Genomic DNA, 21,341 nt, shown 5'->3' with positions numbered 1-21,341 from the left:
AATGCTTCTTATATTCACCGTTTCATGCTTATTAGACTTTTCATTCAAATAATATGGTTTGGTTTCAATATTTCAAAACCAAATGGTAAGTCCAGGTAGTCACAAAAGTAGATGGGTGTTGGTTAAATTGTGATTTTAATGAATGGAATAAATTTGGAGCAGCAGTTTTTTTCCTGTGGGGGAGGAGTGTTTTTTAGTGGAGCGGATGGAAAGGAAGCTCAACTCCGCTCACATACTCTGCTAGTCAGCAATGAAAATCCTGGAAAAGTCATGGTGTGTGCATCACCTGCGTGTGCCAGCGGGTCGTTGCCAGGGGAGAAAAAGAGAGAACGCGATTGCGCAGCAGGTAAAATAATGATATACATGTACAACAGAATAACTAGCCAATTCAAAACACTGTAGTCTTACGAGTTAACTATTTAGCTATTAGCATGTATTAATGTCACTCATGTCCAACGTCCTAAAATAACTTTCCACCGACACTCATGTATAACCGTAAATGGCGGACACGCAGTTTATGAAACCAATGATGCATACTCCGGTTGTAAAACCGTCTCTCAAGAGTTCAGAATTGGCTAGGATTATCCTCTAATCAATACCGGCCATGTCATTCTGACAAAGTTTTTAAAAAACACATATATTCTTAGAATAGCCTAATTGACAAGTAACTCCTATTCTGTCAAGATCTCCCCTGAATACTGAATATTTTAACCTTACAAATAGATAAACATCTTAGCTACCTTGCCCACCTTAGCCACACCCCCATTAGCTCTCCAGATGGAGGGTTGAAGGACCACATGTGTTTTATACCATAGCCAGTGCAGTATTTTACTTTGAGGGGGGTTAGTGCCTTGCTCAAGGCCACAACGGCAGGAGATACAGTATAATGCATGGAATCAAAGACCAGCAGCCTTTCATTGTCAATACAAGTGATAACAATGAATGTTATTTGGTGAAGTGGCTCCTCCTAAAAGTGCCTAAAAATGCTAATGTCAAGCCCTGTATCTATGTTCCCCTTTTATATTTTCATGTATTTACATTTTAAAAAAGGAAATTATTATTAATGACTTTGTAACAGCTCCAAACAGTTGTCCACTACAAGAAATGCTCACTGGTACCCTAGCTCACAGAAAGACCCATTTAGGCTATTATACATCTAAACAATGATGCACGTCTCTAGAGCCACATGAGTCACATGCCCCCCCCAGGTCCAAAATAGCCCCCCGTCTTGAGATCCCACAGGGATCATGGGGAGCTTTGGTGTCTAGACTGTACAGATTCGACAAGTTCCAGCCAAAAGAGAGGGGACCAAATACTAGGGTTGACTCCTCCATGCATGCTGAATGCAGCTGCTGATTTAGAGCAGATATCTGGCATAGGAAACCAGGAAGTGGGGGTGATATCATAACATGCCTACACTAAAGCCTTCTGCATGCTTTGGTTTGGGTGGCGCTTAGCCGAGAACCGAACGAATGGGCTCAAATACTCCCTTAAAAGACTTTTGCTTAAAAAACAAGAAAAACGCAGCAATAGTAGTTTGTCCATCTTGAGACACCGTAGTCAGTATACACTTCCTCAAAATAGTCAGAATTAATCTAAGATCATTTAAGAAAGGTTTTGCCGAGAAGATATTAGTTGCGCAACCAGGGGTGAAAGTAAGTTGGTACAGCGCCCCGGAAAAATAAATAGTGGAGCTACGCCTGACCGGTAAAACACGAGTCTATCACAATGAAAACAAAATGTCAAGAAAACCGTAGGCTATTAAACCATTATTTATAATATCTGTATGTCAGAGGCATAAAAAATTGACGAATGGACTTGAAAACGGGTGATAGGACTCAGTGGCGGTCAGTGCCGTTGAAGATAAGGGAGGACAATTTAAAAGGGATAAGTTTAGGCCAGTGGTCCAAAAACTTTTCATAGTCCCGTACCTCTTCAAACATTCAACCTCCAGCTGCGCACCAGGGTCAGCGCACTCTCAAATATTGTTTTTTGCCATCATTGGAAGCCTTTCACACACACACATACTATACGATACATTTATTAAACATAAGAATGAGTTTGAGTTGTTACAACCCAGCTTGTGGGAAGTGACAAAGGGCTCTTATAGGACCAGGGCACAAAATATAACAAATCAAAAAATGTTGCTCTTTATTTAGCCATCTTACATATAAAACCTTATTTGTTCATCAAAAATTGTGAATGACTCACCACAGGTTAATGAGAATGGTGTGCTTGAAAGGATGCACATAACTCAATGTTAGGTTGTATTGGAGAGAGTCTGTCTAAAATAATTTTCCACACAGTCTGTGCCTGTATTTAGTTTTCATGCTAATGAGGGCCGAGAATCCTCTCACAAAGGTACGTGGTTGCAAAGGGCATCAGTTTCTTAACAGCACGATTTGTCAAGGCAGGATACTCTGAGCGCAGCCCAATCCAGAAATCTGGCAGTAGCTTCTGATTAAATTCAATTTTCACAGAACCACTTGTTGCAATTTCGATGAGGCTCTCTTGTTCAGATATCGGTAAGTGGACTGGTGGCAGGGCATGAAAGGGATAACAAATCCAGTTGTTTGTGTCATCTGTTTCGGGAAAGTACTTTGCGTAATTGTGCACCCAACTCACTAAGGTGCTTCGCTATATATATCACATTTGACATTGTCCATAAGCTTCATTTGCACACAAAAAAAACATACAATGATGGAAAGACCTGTGTGATGTCCTTGTTAATACAGACAGAGAAGAGCTCCAACTTCTTAATCATGGCCTCAATTTTGTCCCGCACATTAAATATAGTTGGAGAGTGCCTGTAATCCTAGATTCAGATCATTCCGGCGAGAAAAAATATCCCCCAGATAGGCCAGTCGTGTGAGAAAGTCGTCATCATGCAAGCGGTCAGACAAGTTAAAATTATGGTCAGTAAAAAAAACTTTAAGCTCGTCACTCAATTCCAAAAAAGGTGTCAATACTTTGCCCCTTGATCTCCAGCGCACCTCTGTATGTTGTAAAAGCGCTACATGGTCGCTGCCCATATCATTGCATAATGCAGAAAATACACGAGAGTTCAGGGGCCTTGCTTTAACAAAGCTAACCATTTTCACTGCAGTGTCCAAAGCGTCTTTCAAGCTGTCAGGCATTCCCTTGGCAGCAGGAGCCTCTCGGAAGATGCTGCAGTGTACCCAAGTAGGGCCGGGAGCAACTGCTTACCACTCCACTATGTCTTCTTGTCATGGCTTTTGCACCATCAGTACAGATACCAACACATCTTGACTACCAAAGTCCATTTGATGTCACAAAGCTGTCCAGAACTTTAAAAATATCCTCTCCTGTTGTCCTGGTTTCCAGTGGTTTGCAGAAGAGGATGTCTTCCTTAATTGACCCCCCCGCGGGCGGGAAGGCCGATGCTTCAGGCTTTGGGAATCCAGTCAAATGGGGCACGCTCCGCTTACATACTCTGCCAACGAGCAACGAACATCAACAAATGTGCACACGTGGCTAGGCTCGCTTTGATTCTCAAACGCATCTCACGACTGCCTGACGACTGCCTGGCCTACAAACATGACTCAGTTAAACCAGCTCTGTCAGGAGGAATGGGTCAAAATTCACCCAATTTATTGTGGGAAGATTGTGGAAGGCTACCCAAAATGTTTGATCCAAGTTAAACAATTTAAAGGCAATGCTACCAAATACTAATTGAGTGTATGTGAACTTCTGACCCACTGGGGATGTGATGAAAGAAATAAAAGCTGAAATAAATCACTCTCTCTACTATTATTCTGACATTTCACATTATTAAAATAAAGTGGTGAACGTAACTGACCTAAGACAGGGAATTTTTATTTGGAATAAATGTCAGGAATTGTGAAAAACTGAGTTTAAATGTATTTGGCTAAGGTATATGTAAACTTCCGACTTCACCTGTAAATATATGGATGAGTGATGGCCGAGCGGCATAGGGAAGGTGCAGTAGATGGTATAAAATACAGTATATACATAAATGAGTAACGTAGGATATGTAACCATTATTTAAGGTGGCATTGTTTAAAGTGACAAGTTATCCATTTATTAAAGTGGACAGTGATTGGGTCTCAATGTAGGCAGCAGCCTCTCCGTGTTAGTGGCTGCTGTTTAGCAGTCTGATGGCCTTGAGATAGAAGCTGTTTTTCAGTCTCTCTGTCCCAGCTTTGATGCACCTGTACTGACTGTTGTGCCATCTGGATCTGTTTTGGGGGCGATATGTGAATTGTAGCGGTTCTGGGAGAATGATTTTGTGAGCAATGTCCAGCTTTTCAAAGCATTTCATGGCATCATTTAGACAGGTTACCTTGGTGTTCTTGGGCACAGGGATTATGGTGGTCTGCTGGAAACATGTACATATTACCGACTGGGTCAGGGAGATGTTGAAAATGCAAATGAAGACACTTGCCAGCTGGTCAGCGCATGCACTTGAGTATGCATCCTGGTAATCCATCTGGCCCTGCGGCCTTGTGAATGTTAACCTGTTAAAGTCTTACTCTCATCGGCTACGGAGAGTGTGATCACAGTCATCTGGAACAGCTGGTGCTCTCACGTGTGGTTCAGTGTTGCTTGCCTCGAAGCGAGCATAGAAGGCATTTAGCTCATCTGGTAGGATTGCGTCACGGGGCAGCTCTCGACTGGGTTTCAGTGATAGTTTGCAAGACCTGCCACATCCGACGAGCGTCGGAGCTGGTATTCGTACGTACTGTCACTGTGGGGAGGACGTCGTCAAGGCACTTAATGAAGCCAGTGACTGATGTGGTGAACTCCTCAATGCCATTGGATGAATCCCGAAACATATTCCAGTCTGTGCAAGAGAAACAGTCCTGTAGCTTAGCATTCGCTTCATCGGATCACTTCCGTATTGAGCGAGCCACTAGTACATCCTGTTTTGAGTTTTTTCTTGTAAGCAGGAATCAGGAGTATAGAGTTATGGTCAGATTAGCCCAATGGAGAAAGAGGGGAGATCCATGTTTGCGTCTCTGTTTGGAGAAAAGGTGATCTAGAGTGTTTTTCCTTAAGTCCTTTAGTTGACATCCTGGTAGAAATGAGGAAAAACAGATTTCAGGTTTCCTGCATTAAAATCACCAGCCACTAGGTGCACCACTTCTGGATGAGATTTCTCTTGTTTTCTCATACAGCTGGCTGAGTGCGGTCTTAGTGCCAGCATCGGTTTGTGTTGGTCTACAGCAATTCATGAGGCATTATAAACCGGGTGGTTTGAGCCCTGAATGCTGATTTTGCTGACAGCCGTGGTATATCAGACCATATACCACGGGTATGACAAAATATTTATTTTTACTGCTCTAATTATGTTAGTAACCAGTTCATAATAGCGATAAGGCACCTCGGGGGTTTGTGGTATATGGCCAATATACCATGGCTAAGGGCTGTATCCAGGCACTCCGCGTTGCGTCACGCTTAAGAACATCCCTTAGCCATGGTGTATTGGCCATATATCACACCTCCTCAGGCCTTATTGCTTAATTATGACTTGGGTAAGCAGAACATCAAGACTTCCATAATGAAACATGTTCAGTTTGGTTTAAAACAAAGTGTTGGAGAAGAAAGGAAAAGTGCAATATGTGCTATGTAAGAAAGCTTACGTTTTAGTTCCTTGCTCAGAACATGAGAACATATAAAAACTGGTGGTTCCTTGTAACATGAGTCTTCATTATTCCCAGGTAAGAAGTTTTAGGTTGTAGTTATTATAGGAATTATAGGACTACTTCCCTCTATACCGTTTGTATTTCATTAACCTTTGACTATTGGATGTTCTTATAGGCACTTTAGTATTGCCAGTGTAACAGTATAGCTTCCGTCCCTCTCCTCTCTCCTCCCTGGGCTCGAACCAGCAACACAACGACAACAGCCACCATCGAAGCAGCGTTACCCATGCAGAGTAAGGGGAACAACTACTAGAAGGCTCAGAGCAAGTGACTTTTGAAACGCTATTAGCGCGCGCTAACTAGCTAGCCATTTCACTTCGGTTACACCAGCCTCATCCCTGGAGTTGATAGGCTTGAAGTCATAAACAGCGCAATGCTTGACGCACAATGAAGAGCTGCTGGCAAAACGCCCGAAAGTGCTGTTTGAATGAATGTTTACGCGCCTGCTTCTGCCTACCACCGCTCAGAAAGATACTTAGATACTTGTATGCTTGTATGCTCAGTCGGATTATATGCAACGCAGGACACGCTAGATAATATCTATTAATATCATCAACCATGTGTAGTTAACTAGTGATTATGATTGATTGTTTTTTATAAGATAAGTTTAATGCTAGCTAGCAACTTACCTTGGCTTACTGCATTCGCGTAACAGGCAGTCTCCTTGTGGAGTGCAACGAGAGAGAGGCAGGTCGTTATTGCGTTGGACATGTTAATTCTAAGGTTGCAAGAATGTGTTCTTAACTGACTTGCCTAGTTAAATAAAGGTATAAAGGTATAAAAAAAATATTCGGCAAATCGGCACCCAAAAATACCGATTTTCGATTGCTATGAAAACTTGAAATCGGCCCTAATTAATCGGCCAACCTCTACTTCATGTTACACAATACATGTATGTTTTGTTTGATAAAGTTCATATTTATTGGCGCGTTACATTTACTATTACACAATTTACATTGGCGCGTTACATTCACTAATTCCAAAAACATCCAGTGATTTTGCATAGCCACATCATTCAACAGAAATACTCATCATAAATGTAGATGATAATACAAGTTATAAATATGGAATTATAGATATACCTCTCCTTAATGCAACCACTGTGTCTGATTTCCCAAAAACTTTACGGAATAAGCAAACCATGCAATAATCTGAGACGGTGCTCAGAAGAAATAGTCACAATATCCGCCATGTTGGCGTCAACATAAACCAGAAATTACATGATAAATATTCCCTTACCTTTGATGATCTTCATCAGAAAGCACTCCAGGAATCGCAGGTCCACAATAATTGTTTGTTTTGTTCGATAGTGTCTGTTATTTATGTCCAAAATACCTCCGTTTGTTAGCGCGTTTGGTATACATATCTAAACGCTCATTCTGGTCAGCGGTACGTCGGACAAAAACTTCAAAAAGTTATATTACAGGTCGAAGAAACATTTCAAACTAAATACAGAATCAATCATTAGGATGCTTTTCACATTTCACTTCAATAAAGTTCCAACCGGAGTATTCCTTTGTGTCTTGATGAGCAATGGAACGCAAGTGGGAATGGCTGACTGTCAGTCACCTGATAGATTCTGCTCTCATTCAGTCCCACAACACAGTAGAAGTCTCATTCAAATTTCTATAGATGGTTGAGATCTAGTGGAACCCCTAGGCAGTGCAACATCATTAATATCTCAAGGGGAGTTCATTGGGAACTGTGGTGAATACAGACCAAGCTCAGATTTCTCACTTCCTGTTTTGATTTCTCCTCAGGATTTTGCCTGCCATATGAGTTCTGTTATACTCATAGACATCATTCAAACAGTTTTAGAAACTTTAGAGTGTTTTCTATCAAATACTAATAATGATATGCATATATTACCACACGAGACTGAGCCGGCCGTTTTACTTTGGGCAACTTATTCATCCAAGCTACTCAATACTGCAACCAGCCATAAGAAGTTAATATTAGAGACCACACACCAGTCTTTGTTGACAGAGACATCCTACCTCCACAGATTTTGTTTTTTGTTTCATTAGTCTACTGTTAATACAGTTTTTCAGAGCGCATCATACTGTGACACTGATATAATATCGTCATAAATAATATTTCAACACTTTACTGCACTTTACTGCAGGGATAGGCAACTGGTGCCCCACAGACTCCCCTTTGAAGGCCCTGAGGTGGTGCCCCCCCAAATAGGTGCCCCCCATTTTGATTTTGTTAGTCAGTCTCACTCAGATATATTAAAAACTGCAAACATTTCTCTCCATGCTATGGCATTGTCTAGAATTGCAGGAAATTTGTTATAAAATGTCTAAATCTTCTAACCGCACCTGGCCAAATGTGTAGAACTGCAGCGAACTTGCATTATAACTGCAACATTTTCTCTACGCCCCATTTCAAAATGTTTAGAATTGTACGAAATGAACTCTAAAACTAAAAACATTTATCTCCGCTGTCAAGGGGGGGATTGCTAAAATGTTTTTCTCACAATGTGGTGGTTGGGGGATGCACCTGTGAGTAGCTGCATCTTGCCTATGCTGCTCTGTACCATCACTCATTGATATCTTTATGTACATATTCTTCATCCCTTTACACTTGTGTGTATAAGGTAGTTGTTGTGAAATTGTTAGGTTAGATTACTCATTGGTTATTACTGCATTGTCGGAACTAGAAGCACAGGCATTACGCTACACTCGCATTAACATCTGCTAACCATGTGAATGTGACAAATAAAATTTGATTTGATTTGAGTTTCCTATCCCCGCTCTACTGTATTGATTTCCGCCCCATCCCTACCTTCTAATGCTGGCAGATCGTTTTGACGCATAGGCCTATTTTGACTGTTCTAGAATAGTTTGGCTAACTGTCATCTGTTAGTTTTGGAGGACTTTTTGGGCCACCTTACACTTGGCACAGTCAATTCTATGTAACAGCCTTTGTCCCCTTGCTTGGGCAATACCTCGAGGAGTCAATGCGTTTTCCCTCTGATCAAGGTTTGACCACCTGGAAAAAAAGTTGTCAGCAACGCTCTTTTAGTCCCAGGCCAGCTGATGGCTAGCTAAAGCAGGTGTCTGTGTGTAGCCAGAGGGGGAATGTTCCCTTTAGGTCAGCTTGACACCTCTAGGATGGCTGTTCACAGCAGGCTGGGTGTCCCAACACTTATGGACTCTTTTCCTAGTTGTCTTTCCTCCATAACATTTGAGTAAAAATGTTGTACAACAAAATGTTTTGAAACAAATGTTGTCACAAGTAATGCAGTCTCTCTCTTCACACTTGCCCAGTCCATATATACTGAACAAAAATATTAACGCAACATACAACAATTTCAACAATTTTATTGAGTTACAGTTCATATAAGTTAATCAGTCAATTTATATAAATTCATTAGGCCCAAATCTATGGATTTCATATTACTGGGCAGGAGCGCAGCCATGGGCGGCCTACCCACTTGGGAGTCAGGCCCACCCACTGGGGTGCCAGGCCCAGCCAATCAGAATACATTTTCCCCACATAAATAGCTGAATTATAGATACTCGTCAGTTTCATCAGCTGTCTGGGTGGCTGGTCTCAGACGACCCCACAGGTGAAGAAGCCGGATCTGGAGGTCTGGCGTGGTTACACATGGTCTGCGGTTGTGAGGCCCGTTGGTCATACTGCCAAATTCTCTAAAACGACGTTGGCTTAAGGTAGTGAAATGAACATTCAATTCACTGGCAGTAGCTCTGGTGGACATTCCTTCAGTCATCATGCCAGTTGCATGCTCCATCAAAACTTGAGACATTTGTGGCATTGTGTTCTGTAATGATCATGCTGTTGATATGCCACACCTATCAGGTGGCATGGATTATATTGGCAAAGGAGAAATGCTCACTAACAGGGATGTAAACAAATTTGCGAAAAACAAGCTTTTTGTTCATGTGGAACATTTCTGGGATCTTTTATTTCAAATCAAATCAAATGTATGTATATAGTACATCAGCTGATATCTCAAAGTGCTGTACAGAAACCCAGCCTAAAACCCCAAACAGCAAGCAATGCAGGTGTAGAAGCACGGTGGCTAGGAAAAACTCCCTAGAAAGGCCAACACATTTCAGCTCATAAAACATGGGACCAACACTTTACATGTTGCGTTTATATTTTTGTTCAGTATAGTTAGAGCTCAAGGCCCCAGGGTTCATACACCATTAGCCTACATGTAATCTAGCTTGAAGGTAATGAAAGAACACTGATGCTTAGTTTTGCCTCAACTCTCTTCTGGCTTTCTGTGTTGGACTTCTCCATTCACAATGAGATGTTTTGACATCTGGGGCATTAGCCAGTATTACCCTCCTTTCATTTTCTTCATTGGCCCAGTGTGAAGGATGTTGCTCCAGAGGCAGCTTGAGTAACATTGCCTATTGCAGAGAGAAAGATGGTTGAGTTGAACGTAGGGCAAGCCACAGCAGTGAAGTTAGGAATGTGACCTATTGTGCATTCCTCTTTCAAATAACTGGTGCAGCCCCCCTCCTCTCTCTTTCTCGCTCCTCCGTTTGCTTGCGTGCTCTTTTTCTGTCTTTTGCTCATGCACCCTTCTCTGTTCCTTGCTGCGTCTCTCCTGCTCCCATTTCATAGCAATTATAGGCATAGTTTTGTTGCTCAAATACCATCAAGTGTACCATTGGTCCCGGTCGCAGAAGAAGGTTTGAAGGATGGGTTCATGACCAATGATGTGATGGCTATGATAAAGGCAACGATTAGGTGTGAATGAGATGACTGAAGGCGATGATAGTGAAATAAGAATTGCAGGCGGAAATTGAACGAGTTAGAGTTAAATAGAGTACATTGTTCATACATTCTGCAGTGCATACACTTGCTATGACCATCCTCTGGGGCACTATTGTTACCCAATGCAGGTTGTCGTGCAGATGGGACTTTATCACATGAGGTTGGTGGCACCCGAATTGGGAAATACGGGCTCGTGGTAATGGCTGGAACGGAATCGGTGGAATGGTATCAAATACACCAAAGACATAGTTTCCATGTGCTTGATGCCATTCCATTTGCACCTTTCCAGACAATATTATTAGCCGTCTTCCCCTCAGCAGCCTTAGGGCATGTCTGAATTATCAGTAACTTTCATCCTAGGGGCATGTAGGCCTAAGTGTTTGTCATTATTAGAAACGCTGGTTGATAATTGTTCAGATTCCCACAATTTAGCCCAGGTCAATGGCTTGTACTTTTAAGTTTTTATTTTAGGTAGTAGTACTGTTCTCACCTTATTCCAACTCCCTGTAGGCTATACAACTTCAAGTATGCATGTATGTTGATGTTCCATTATGAACTTGACATTATAACTGTGTTAATACGGTCTCATCTCTCCAGACTTCATCTTATTTGGCATAATTTTCTTCTTCTGTTCCTCCTCTGTATGACTCCTATCTGGCATAGTTGGGCCGGGTGAGTGGGGAGAGCAGGGGGGCGGGCACCTCACCAGCAGCCTGGCTCTGGGGTCGAGGAGTTTGTTTAAGCCTCTCGTGAAATGTGCTCTGAGGAGTGTGTTTCATCATCGCTGTGCTAACCGGCGGGGCAGCAGCGGGCCCTCTGGAGGGCTGTTAAAACAACAACAGAACCCTGAGCAAAAAAAACACTCATCAGCCCATCTGAGTCAGCCTGAGCACAGAGAGAGGGAGAGGGGATTTAAAGTGACAGGATCCCGCTCCGAATCCCTGTCTCCCTATAGCAGGGTTTCCCAAACTCTGTCCTCTGGACCAAAAGGGCTGCATATTTAGTTTTTTTGCTCTAGCATTATACAGCTAACTCAAATATTCAACTAATCATCTAGCTTAGATAATTTGAATCAGCTGTGTAGTGTTAGGGCAAAAAAGAAAACGTGCACCTCCTGGGGAACGCTGCCCTATACTCTCGTCTCCTCCTCACCCCCCATCCCATCGTCCTCTTGGTGCTCCTCCCCCTGGTGCTCCAAATTTTCGGAGCAGACACACACTCCAAGTCAGGGCAGGAATGCACTCTGGGAGCTCTCTTTCCCTGCCACCCTGCCACCCCACTGCTCTGACTGGCAAAGCCCCCTCGGCCCCAGCCAGGTCAGACCTAGGCTAGCAGCGCAGCTGTTGTTTCCTCTGTGGACAACCTGTTACCTATGATGTGAATTCTATCTTGTGAAAAAAATTCTGTCCAGTCATCCGTCCCCTAACCGAATGCTGTGTCCACAAAATTACATTTTGCTCATTGCTTCCAGAATTCTTACGTTTAAGCTAATTTGTGAACATTTTGAGAATGATGTTTGTAATATAGCATTATTTTGATACCGTAGCTGATTGCTCTTGGTCTAGAGCGGTGTTTCCCTGCTCCGCTCCTCGAGTGCCCCAACAAGCACACCTGATTCAACTTGTTAACTAATCATCAAGCCGTCAATGAGTTGAATCAGGTATGTTTGTTCGGGGCTTCAACAGAAATGTGTGCCGCTGTGGGTACTCGAGGATCGGAGTTGGGAAACACTGGTCTAGAGATCCAATGAATCTATTAAATGAGTAGTGTCTAGTAATTCAGCACTGCTTTTTATATTGTATTTTATAGGCAACCTAAGTAGATTTGGAATACATAAGTTTATAATACTGTATTACAGAGCAATAAACGTCATACATATGATCATGCAAACAATCTCAAAACAAAGGATCCCAGTCCAGGCTAGTCGACATGAGCTGTCCTGTCCTTTGCACTCAAGGAACCTTCTATATATCCCAGCAGCGAGCTATATGAGGGGCCGCTACGCTGGCTGCATCTGGATCCACTTAAACACAAAGAAAACCAACCAGTAACTCCTCGACTGCAGCTCCCAGCCTCCTAGCATAGATTCATATCCACTCTCTACCCCCCCTTCTCTGGACAGGCAGGCCCTCTCCCTCTCAGACCTAGAAACATCTGCAGGACGTCTCATTAAGGTCGATCGTCTGTAAAAAAGAGCCGAGGCATTTACTGCATGTTCCCTGTTTACTGCGTCTGGGCTAAGTGTATACAAGTGGCCTCGTTTAGACTGAAGTAACTGAGTCTGCCGCCACTACCATGTATTCTCTTATGTAGATGGACCTCATAACCATTAACAGGGTTTCTATGCTCGCCAATGGGGGATAGACCAAGGTATGGTCAGCTCTGTCACAGAGCGAAAGATTCCACCAGCTACTCTTCTCTCTCTCGCTCTCTCCGCCCGCAGCGCACACGTGCACACCCACTCACCTCCTTTCTTTGTTTGGGCTTTTCTGTCCTGCACCTTCATAATACAATGGAATATCAAATGTTGCTCCATTGCTAGTTGTCTGAGTCAAATTATGAGTTTTGTTAAATTTAGAAAATGACAGATTTTCTTTACATGCTACGCATAAGCCTACACATACATCTCTCTCCTGTTGCTGTTTTCCTTGGTGGGCCTCATTTGTCCGATAGCCCTCTCTCCTGCTCCATGTTGTTTTTCACCCTATTTCTTTCTGCTGCAGATGATTCATCGTTCAAAAAAACAAGTGACGCTTTTGGGATCCATAAGACTTGGCCGGGTCACACTAGCCTCCACTCCCTGCAGTGGGAAAGGAACATTATGGACAGAACATTTCAGTTATGGCATTGTCTCTGACTATCAGAGAGGCCTTTTTGGGTGTGTGCATCAGACTTTGAATTTGTACATGGAATGTGTGGTGTGTTTGTGAATATGCCTGTCTGTACGTGTAGCCTAAAGCCTATTCCTGTGTTTGTGTATACACAAGTGTACTGCATTGCCCTCTGCTTCTCCTGTTAGTACTGTGTGTGTACACATTTCAACTGCATTCCCTGTCTCGGCCTCTAGCATTCCAGTGTGCAATGAGGAGAGTAGCACAGGTGTTGCTTCCTCGCCATGGCACCCCCTGAGAGTTTCCCCGATGACAGAAGAAAAGGGCCATCAGTGCTACAATATATACAGTTGGAAGTTTACATACACTTAGGTTGGAGTCATTAAAACTTGTTTTTCAACCACTCCACAAATTTCTTGTTAACAAATTATAATTTTGACAAGTCTGTTAGGACATCTACTTTGTGCATTTTTCCAACAATTGTTTACAGACAGATATTGCACTGTATGACTATTCCAGTGGGTCAGAAGTTCACATACACACTAAATTCCAGAAAATGATGTAATGATGTAAGCTTCTGATAGGCTAATTGACATCATTTGAGTCAATTGGAGGTGTACCTGTGGATGTATTTCAAACTCAGTGCCTCTGCTTGACATCATGGGAAAATCAAAAGAAATCAGCCAAGACCTCAGAAAAAAATGTGTAGACCTCTACAAGTCTGATTCAACCTTGGGAGCATTTCCAAACGCCTGAAGGTACCACATTCATCTGTACAAACAATAGTATGCAAGTATAAACACCATGGGACCACGCAGCCCTCATACCGTCCAGGAAGGGGACGTGTTTTGTCTCCTAGAAATGAATGTACTTTGATACGAAAAGTGCAATCCCAATCCCAGAACAACAGCAAAGGACCTTGTGAAGATGCTGGAGGAAACGGGTACAAAAGTATCTATATATCCACAGTAAAACAAGTCCTATATAGACATAGCCTGAAAGGCCGCTCAGCAAGGAAGAAGCCACTGCTCCAAAACCACCATAAAAAAGTCAGACTACGGTTTGCAACTGCATATGGGGACAAAGATTGTACTTTTTGAAGAAATGTCCTCTGGTCTGATGAAACAAAAATAGAACTGTTTGGCCATAATGACCATCGTTATGTTTGGAGGAAAAATGGGGAGTCTTGCAAGCCGAAGAACACCATCCCAACCATGAAGCACGGGGGTGGCAGCATCATGTTGTGCAGGTGCTTTGCTGCAGGAGGGACTGGTGCACTTCACAAAATACATGGGATCATGAGGAAAGAAAATTATGTGGATGTATTGAAGCAACATCTCAAGACATCAGTCAGGAAGTTAAAGCTTGGTCGCAAATGGGTCTTCCAAATGGATAATGACACCAAGTGTACTTCCAAAGTTGTTGCAAAATGGCTTAAGGATGACAAAGGCAAGGTATTGGAGTGGCCATCACAAAACCCTGACCTCAATCCCATAGAAAAATTGTGGCCAGAACTGAAAAAGCGTGTGCGAGCAAGGAGTCCTACAAACCCGACTCAGTTACACCAGCTCTGTCAGGTGGATTGGGCCAAAATGCTCCCAACTTATTGTGGGAAGATTGTGGAAGGCTACCCTAAACATTTGACCCAAGTTAAACAATTTAAAGGCAATGCTACCAAATACTAATTGAGTGTATGTGAACTTCTGACCCACTGGGGATGTGATGAAAGAAATGAAAGCTGAAATAAATAATTCTCTCTACTATTATTCTGACATTTCACATTCTTAAAATGAAGTGGTGATTCTAACTGACCTAAGACAGAGAATTTTGACTAGAATTAAATGTCAGAAATTGTGAAAAACTGAGTTTAAATGTATTTGGCTAAGGTGTATGTAAACTTCTGACTTGAACTGTATATACAAAAGTATGTGAACTCCCCTTCAAATTCGTGGATTCAGCTATTTCAGCCACACCCGTTGCTGACAGGTGAATAAATCGATCACACAGTCGTGCAATCTCCATAGACAAACATTGGCAGCAGAATGGACTTACTGAAGAGCTCAGTGACTTTCAACGTGGCACTGTTATAGGCTGCCGCCGTTCCAGTAAGTCAGTTTGTCAAATTTCTGCTCTGCTTGAGCTGCCCCGGTCAATTGTAAGGGCTGTTATTGTGAAGTGGAAACGTATAGGTGCAGCAACGGCTCAGCCTCTGGAAGCAACGTCAGCACAATAAATGTTCGCCAAATGGGTTTCCATGGCCGAGCAGCCGCACGCGCACAAGCCTAAGATCACCATGTGCAATGCCAAGCGTTGGCTGGAGTAGTGTAAAGCTCGCCGCCATTAGACTCTGGAGCAGTGGAAACGCGTTCTCTGGAGTGGTGAATAACGCTTCACCACCTGGCAGTCCGACAGACTAATCTGGTTTTGGTGGATGCCAAGAGAATGCTATCTGCCTGAGTACATTGTGTCAACTTTAAAGTTTGGTGGAGGAGGAATAATGGTCTGGGCTGTTTTTCATGGTTTGGTCTAGGACCCTTAATTCCAGTGAAGGGAAATCTCAACGCTACAGCATACAATGAAATTAATGACGATTCTGTGCTTCCAACATTGTTGCACCAGTTTGGTGAAGGCCCTTTCCTGTTTCAGCGTGACATTGCCCCTGTGCACAAAGCGAGGTCCATACAAAAATGGTTTGTCAAAATCGGTGAGGAAGAACTTGACTGGCCTTCACAGAGCCCTGACCTCAAGCCCATTAAACAACTTTCGGGAAATTTTGACCGCCGACTGTGAGCCAGGCCTCACTAATGCTCTTTAGCTTAATGGAAGCAAGTCCCTGCAGCAATGTTGCAACATCTAGTGGAAAGCCTTCCAAGAAGATCTGAGACGCACACGAACACACACACCATTGATTTGTCACCCGGTCGTCTTAAACGCTACCCTACCCAAAACCTTACCCTCCGGGCCCCACCATAAATGGCCCATCTCCCACCCCAGCTGTGCCATGCCGATGGGGGATATGTGGAACTCAAAACCCTTCTCATCTCCAGGCCTGCGAGGCCGAGACACCCAGGCTGCATTCTCTAGTGGCCCTGAGTAAACACACACACACCCGCGCGCCTGGTTCCTCACGGTCTGTCTTAGCAAGAGGGAGGCTGGACGAGTAACACTGGTGGCGCTAGGCTGGTTAGACGCAGCGATGGAATGAGGAGCCTTTCTATTATGGTGTAGAAAAACGTCTAATGCTTATATTAACTTACAGCAGGGCACCTGTCTCTTTTCATTTCATTCATTTGAATTCTGGATCCAATACTTTACGTTGCCTCACGAAGATGGGCAGGACGAGTGCCAAGTTCTGCATGGCTGACATTTCTTACATTGTTATACAATGTCTGTGTTTAATGATCAGCGTAGGTTACTTACCTTGTGTCTCAGAGAGACGCTGAGACGACTTTGTGAGAGAACTGACTGACGTCCTCGCTCTTAGCCCCATTTGGCAGAAAGCAGTAATGAGGATAAGACAGACCCCTGTGGCCATACCAGTGTATATGTTTTGTTGGAAGCCTATGGTTACTTCTCTTCAATTCATCCAGTCCACAGCAACATGATGAATCCCAGAGCAGCTGACTTTTGGTAATGTCTACCTAATACCACTCTACTACCCATCTGTTGGTCTTTTACTCCTTTTCATTTCCCTTTCAACCGGATATCATCCATATTAGTCAATGGTCACAGCAGCTATCATTACCAATTTTGCTTCTAATGATCTTTAGATGCATTCCTTTGTGACCTACACTAGAGGGGCATGCGTTATATTAGTACATTTTCAGCATGAATATCCATATTCAGGTTACTACCTGAACATTGTCTAAACATTTTCCTTGTCCCACGTAATTACCGCTCTGTAAGGTTTGCTGTCAACACTAAAATGGTGTTTCACATTGCTGCTTTGTTTAGTTTAGTCCCCAACTCTTCTGTGCTGGAGGGGTTCGAAAAAGGGAACAAAGAACAGGGCAAAATAGGAAAAGGACCGAAAACCATCCTGTGTACGTCAGCTAACTGTTAACATACTGAGAGAGCCGGATTATATAAAACGCAATGGAGTGATTCTCCTATGAGCTCATCGCCAAACAATGTGCTTCATGTTTCTCCATCTGCAACCTTTTTCCCCCTGGCTTTTTTACAGCCTCGCCTCCATCTCTCCTCTTCCCTCTCTGCTCAGTGACTGCGGTGAGTTAATGGGGTTTCGGGGCGATGGAGGATGCGGGTACGTTTCTCTTTTGATTATTGTGCAGGCACTGTGTGGGTGAGAGGAACGCACATGTTTGCCATGCCAGGCTGAGATGATGTTGGCATGTGACTGGATGGTCATCACTTAGTGCAACGCCATGTGTCAGAATGCCTACATGTCACACAGTTAAGATACAGTAACTTGAATGAAAAAGATGCCCAGTTCAAACCCATGACCCTTTTGGATCCACAGTCCATTGGGTAGCCTTAATGTCCAAGAGTTTGAAGTATGGATTTCCATCCGATTTGAGGATCGCATAGAATGTTAGACTATTTTGTCAGTAAACAAATAAGTTGTGAATATTTCTCTCTCATTAGGAGAATCCTATTGTCTTCTTGGTGGCATATTACCACCTTCAACACTGCTGCACTCACACCTCATAGACTGGCATAACAACCTCATTGACTGGCATAACAATAGCAACAGGCTCCTGGCCTTGATTCAGTCCTTTTATCAGTGTGCTTCTGGGCTGTGGAGTGACACATCTAAGGTTCCAGCCAGTCTGGAGTCACCCGCTGAAGTGTGCCTCTGATCTCTGCAGAGGTAACACACACACACACACACACAGCATCTGCATAAAGGGAAGTGAATAACCTGCTGTTTTGAGGGATACTGGTCTCGACTGAAGTCACAAGTCTATCCGTCTATGACTATATTGAGTATTGCCTTCCGTCTATACTGGTAACACTTAATTTACCCACAATTACCTCTGCACCTTTTGTGTCAATGTTCTGGTTTTGGAGCAACTGCATGGTTGTGCCTGTAATTGCCTATTCATTCAAGTGACTCTTGTTGATAACATTGCCAAGGCATAAGATGCTAAAGTATGACGCAACGCATGCATGGCCACTCTAAAGACAGCTGAGGGAAGACCGAGCTAGAGAAAGGCATGTCGCAAGAGTGCCTGACTTCTGCCAGAGATTCTTTGTTCCTCACAGAAACAGCCAAACATTCTCTCCCTAGAAGCACATGGCCCTGCATGTTTCTTTTAGATGAATGTCTTTATTTTATCAGTTGAGACATATTAGATTTCACAGTTATCACAGTTCACCTCCAGTTGACACAGCCCGGGGCAATTCAACCTTATTTGAGTAGTTTAAAAGTTAAGGGAGGGCTTTTCTCTGTTATCTGACTGTGTAATAGCTCTCTACTCCAAGCTCCAACTATTGTGCCTTTAAAAAGCCAGCCATTTTCCAGACCCCACTCTCTAACCTGTAAACATTTTAGAACCGAGCAAGAGAAAAGGGGAGGAAGAGGGGGAGAAGTGAGGGTGGGGTTTGAAGTCCTGGAGGAGGGGCTTTAGAAAAAGTGTCTTGTGACTCTCTCAAACAGAAGGACAAAGAGAAACTTTTCAGAATGGACTTTTCAGTTTTAACATCAAGTTTTGTTGTCAACAGAGGTTTCATCTGTCTTTTTGAATGTGTTTTTGGCACACTGGCGTGTTTCTGTTTGTGTTCTTCTTGGTGTGTGTGTATAGTGGTTCTCTCTCTCACTTTCTTGAGTGTGTGTTGGGGGAGGTGGGAGGGCCCAACCAGCTGATGTCATTCAGTGCAGCAGGCAGATCCTGAAAGAGGCCCTTTGTTGGCAGCCTGTAGCACGAGTGAGTCCCTGTGCTTCTCCTGCTAACGGACACACACACACACACACACACACACAGGGGACAGGAGTGGGAATGGCACCATCCGGACTGCCCTACTGCCCACTCAACTGACACATCCGCATGTCCAGCACGCTTTCGGACACTTTTGGGTCGCTTCTGCATCCTCCGGAGAGGAGCTAACCAAGACCAGAGAGAAAAAAAAGATGGAGCCGCTTGGACTAGAAAGTTTGTAGACTTTTCTGGCAGCACAGAGTTCGCTTTTCTGTTTGTGAAAGAGAGGAGAGAAAAGGGTAATAACAGCCAAAGATTCTGAGGAGAACAGCAGAATCCCTTGTTCCTTAACCTTTTTTGTCTTGTTCTTTGTTCATGTTCTTTGTCTTTTCATGACCGACCACAAAAAAATTCAAACTTTTTTTCTGTTGATCTGCCGTCGAAAGGTAACCGAAGGGACACTGGGCCGACAAACTAACAAGATTTTTAAAGTGGAAGCGAAAGAAAGCAAATGAAAATGTTGGAGATTTGCCTGAAATTGGTGGGGTGTAAATCTAAGAAAGGCCTCTCGTCCTCCTCCAGCTGCTACTTGGAAGGTAAGAATTTGAGGAACTGCTGTAGAGGGGTTGGCATGGGGTATTGCGAGTTTTGTTTTGGGATTGGTTCTCAGAGAAAGACAAAGATGGTCAGAGAAAGAAAGGAGAGGACAGTGTAGAGGAGCTGGTTGTGCTGGGCAGGGAGGTGAGAAAGTCGAGAGAGGGAGAAGATGAGCTCTCTAAGCCTCTGTCGTTCCTGGGCTCTGGAAAGCGGAGGAGGGGGAGAGAGGGAGAGCGGAGGGAGAGGGAAGCCAGACACACTGGCTCGGTGCAGAGGAAAGAGGGGGGGGAGAGAATACAAGGAAATCTGATTCCCGGCTGGGCCCGTTTTACTTTTGTTTATGAGGAGAGAGGATCTTATCTAAATCTACACTTTCCTTTTTGTGCTTTGCTAAGATTTACATCTTGTTTATTGCTTTTCTACGTTATGAAATGCAAAGACAAGTTGAACTGAGTTGTCGAGTTTTTTTTAGGACTAAATGCCTTATAAAGTGTGCTATTGTACTTCTTTTCCAAGCCTACACTCTGCCCTACTTGAAACAAAGATGAGCTAAATGGATTAGCCTGAATCAAAGATTAATGGAATTCTGGGAAATCCGGAGTACATTGAGTTTCAACCGTGAAATTGTTTTGTAATGGAAGACTGTGAAATGGCCCATGTCACATGCTCCCAGGCAGTGGTGTAAAGTACTTAAGTAAAAATACTTGAAAGTACTACTTAAGTAGTTTTTTTGGGTATCTGTACTTTACTTTACTATTTATATTTTGGGCAACTTTTACTTCTACATTCCTAAAGAAAAGAATGCACTTTTTACACCAAACATTTTCACTGACACCCAAAAGTAGTCATTACATTTTGACAGGAAAATGGTCCAATTCACACAATTATCAAGAGAACATTCCTGGTCATCTCTACTGCCTCTGATCTGTCACTCACTATACACAAATGCTTCGTTTATAAATTATTTCTGAGTGTTGGAGTGTGCCCCTGGCTATCTGTAAATGAAAGGAGAAAAAAACTGCCGCCTGGTTTGCTTAATACAAGGAAGTTTAAATTATTTATACTTTTACTTTTGATACTTAAGTACATTTTAGCGATTCCATTTACTTTTGCTACTTAAGTATATTTAAAACCAAATACTTTCACTTTTACTTGCCTAATTTTCTATTAAGGTATCTTTACTTTTACTCAAGTATGACAATTGAGTACGTTTTTCCACCATTTCTCCCAGGATTGCGTAAAATGGTCCCGGAACACATTCCAGCAAAGTGAATGTTGATTAATCTTTCAAACACACCCTTTCATATAACTTTACATACACAAAAATTAAGATGGACCAAAAAGCATGTTGAATGAACAGTCTCTGATTTGGAATTAAGTGTTTTTCTCTTAAAAAATGAAGCAATTCTCTCTGGAAGAATATCCACTGAATGAATTTGCAAGAGGAAAGATAAACCCCAATTTAATCTTCTTTCAGTTGACATTACTAATAGCAACAGTATGTGTTACAAATTATTCAATAACTCCTAGCAATTTACACCTGTCCCCCTCTGTGTGGCAGGTTCACTCACCCTCATGTTTAATGCCCC

At 43.0% G+C, this 21,341-nt stretch overlaps 1 protein-coding gene and 1 long non-coding RNA gene across 5 annotated transcripts in view; one reads left to right on the top strand and one right to left on the bottom strand.

Annotated features, from left to right (window-relative positions):
- The window catches only part of LOC149983240 (uncharacterized), a 392,257-nt gene that overhangs the window by 304,035 nt on the left and 66,881 nt on the right, over positions 1 to 21,341 (bottom strand). The gene's annotated exons all lie outside the window — the stretch shown is intronic.
- The window catches only part of LOC110523582 (tyrosine-protein kinase ABL1), a 72,651-nt gene that overhangs the window by 29,737 nt on the left and 21,573 nt on the right, over positions 1 to 21,341 (top strand). Inside the window, exons 1-2 of one of the 3 annotated variants that reach the window (XM_021602401.3) lie at positions 18,832 to 19,454; positions 19,602 to 19,751. The exons of 1 other annotated variant lie outside the window; for it this stretch is intronic. In XM_021602401.3, the coding sequence (XP_021458076.3) occupies positions 19,667 to 19,751 (85 nt within the window). In that variant the 5' untranslated portion in view covers positions 18,832 to 19,454; positions 19,602 to 19,666. Of the gene's footprint in view, positions 1 to 18,831; positions 19,752 to 21,341 lie in introns of those variants that run through there. One more of the 3 variants, XM_090234414.1, reaches the window with a different exon arrangement.

Source organism: Oncorhynchus mykiss, chromosome 5 (genome assembly GCF_057628025.1).
Source record: "Oncorhynchus mykiss isolate SJ-2025 chromosome 5, ASM5762802v1, whole genome shotgun sequence".
In the NCBI taxonomy this organism is placed as follows: domain Eukaryota; kingdom Metazoa; phylum Chordata; class Actinopteri; order Salmoniformes; family Salmonidae; genus Oncorhynchus; species Oncorhynchus mykiss.
The sequence above is the reverse complement of the archived record's forward strand: the minus strand, read 5'-3'. Positions and strand labels throughout refer to the sequence as shown.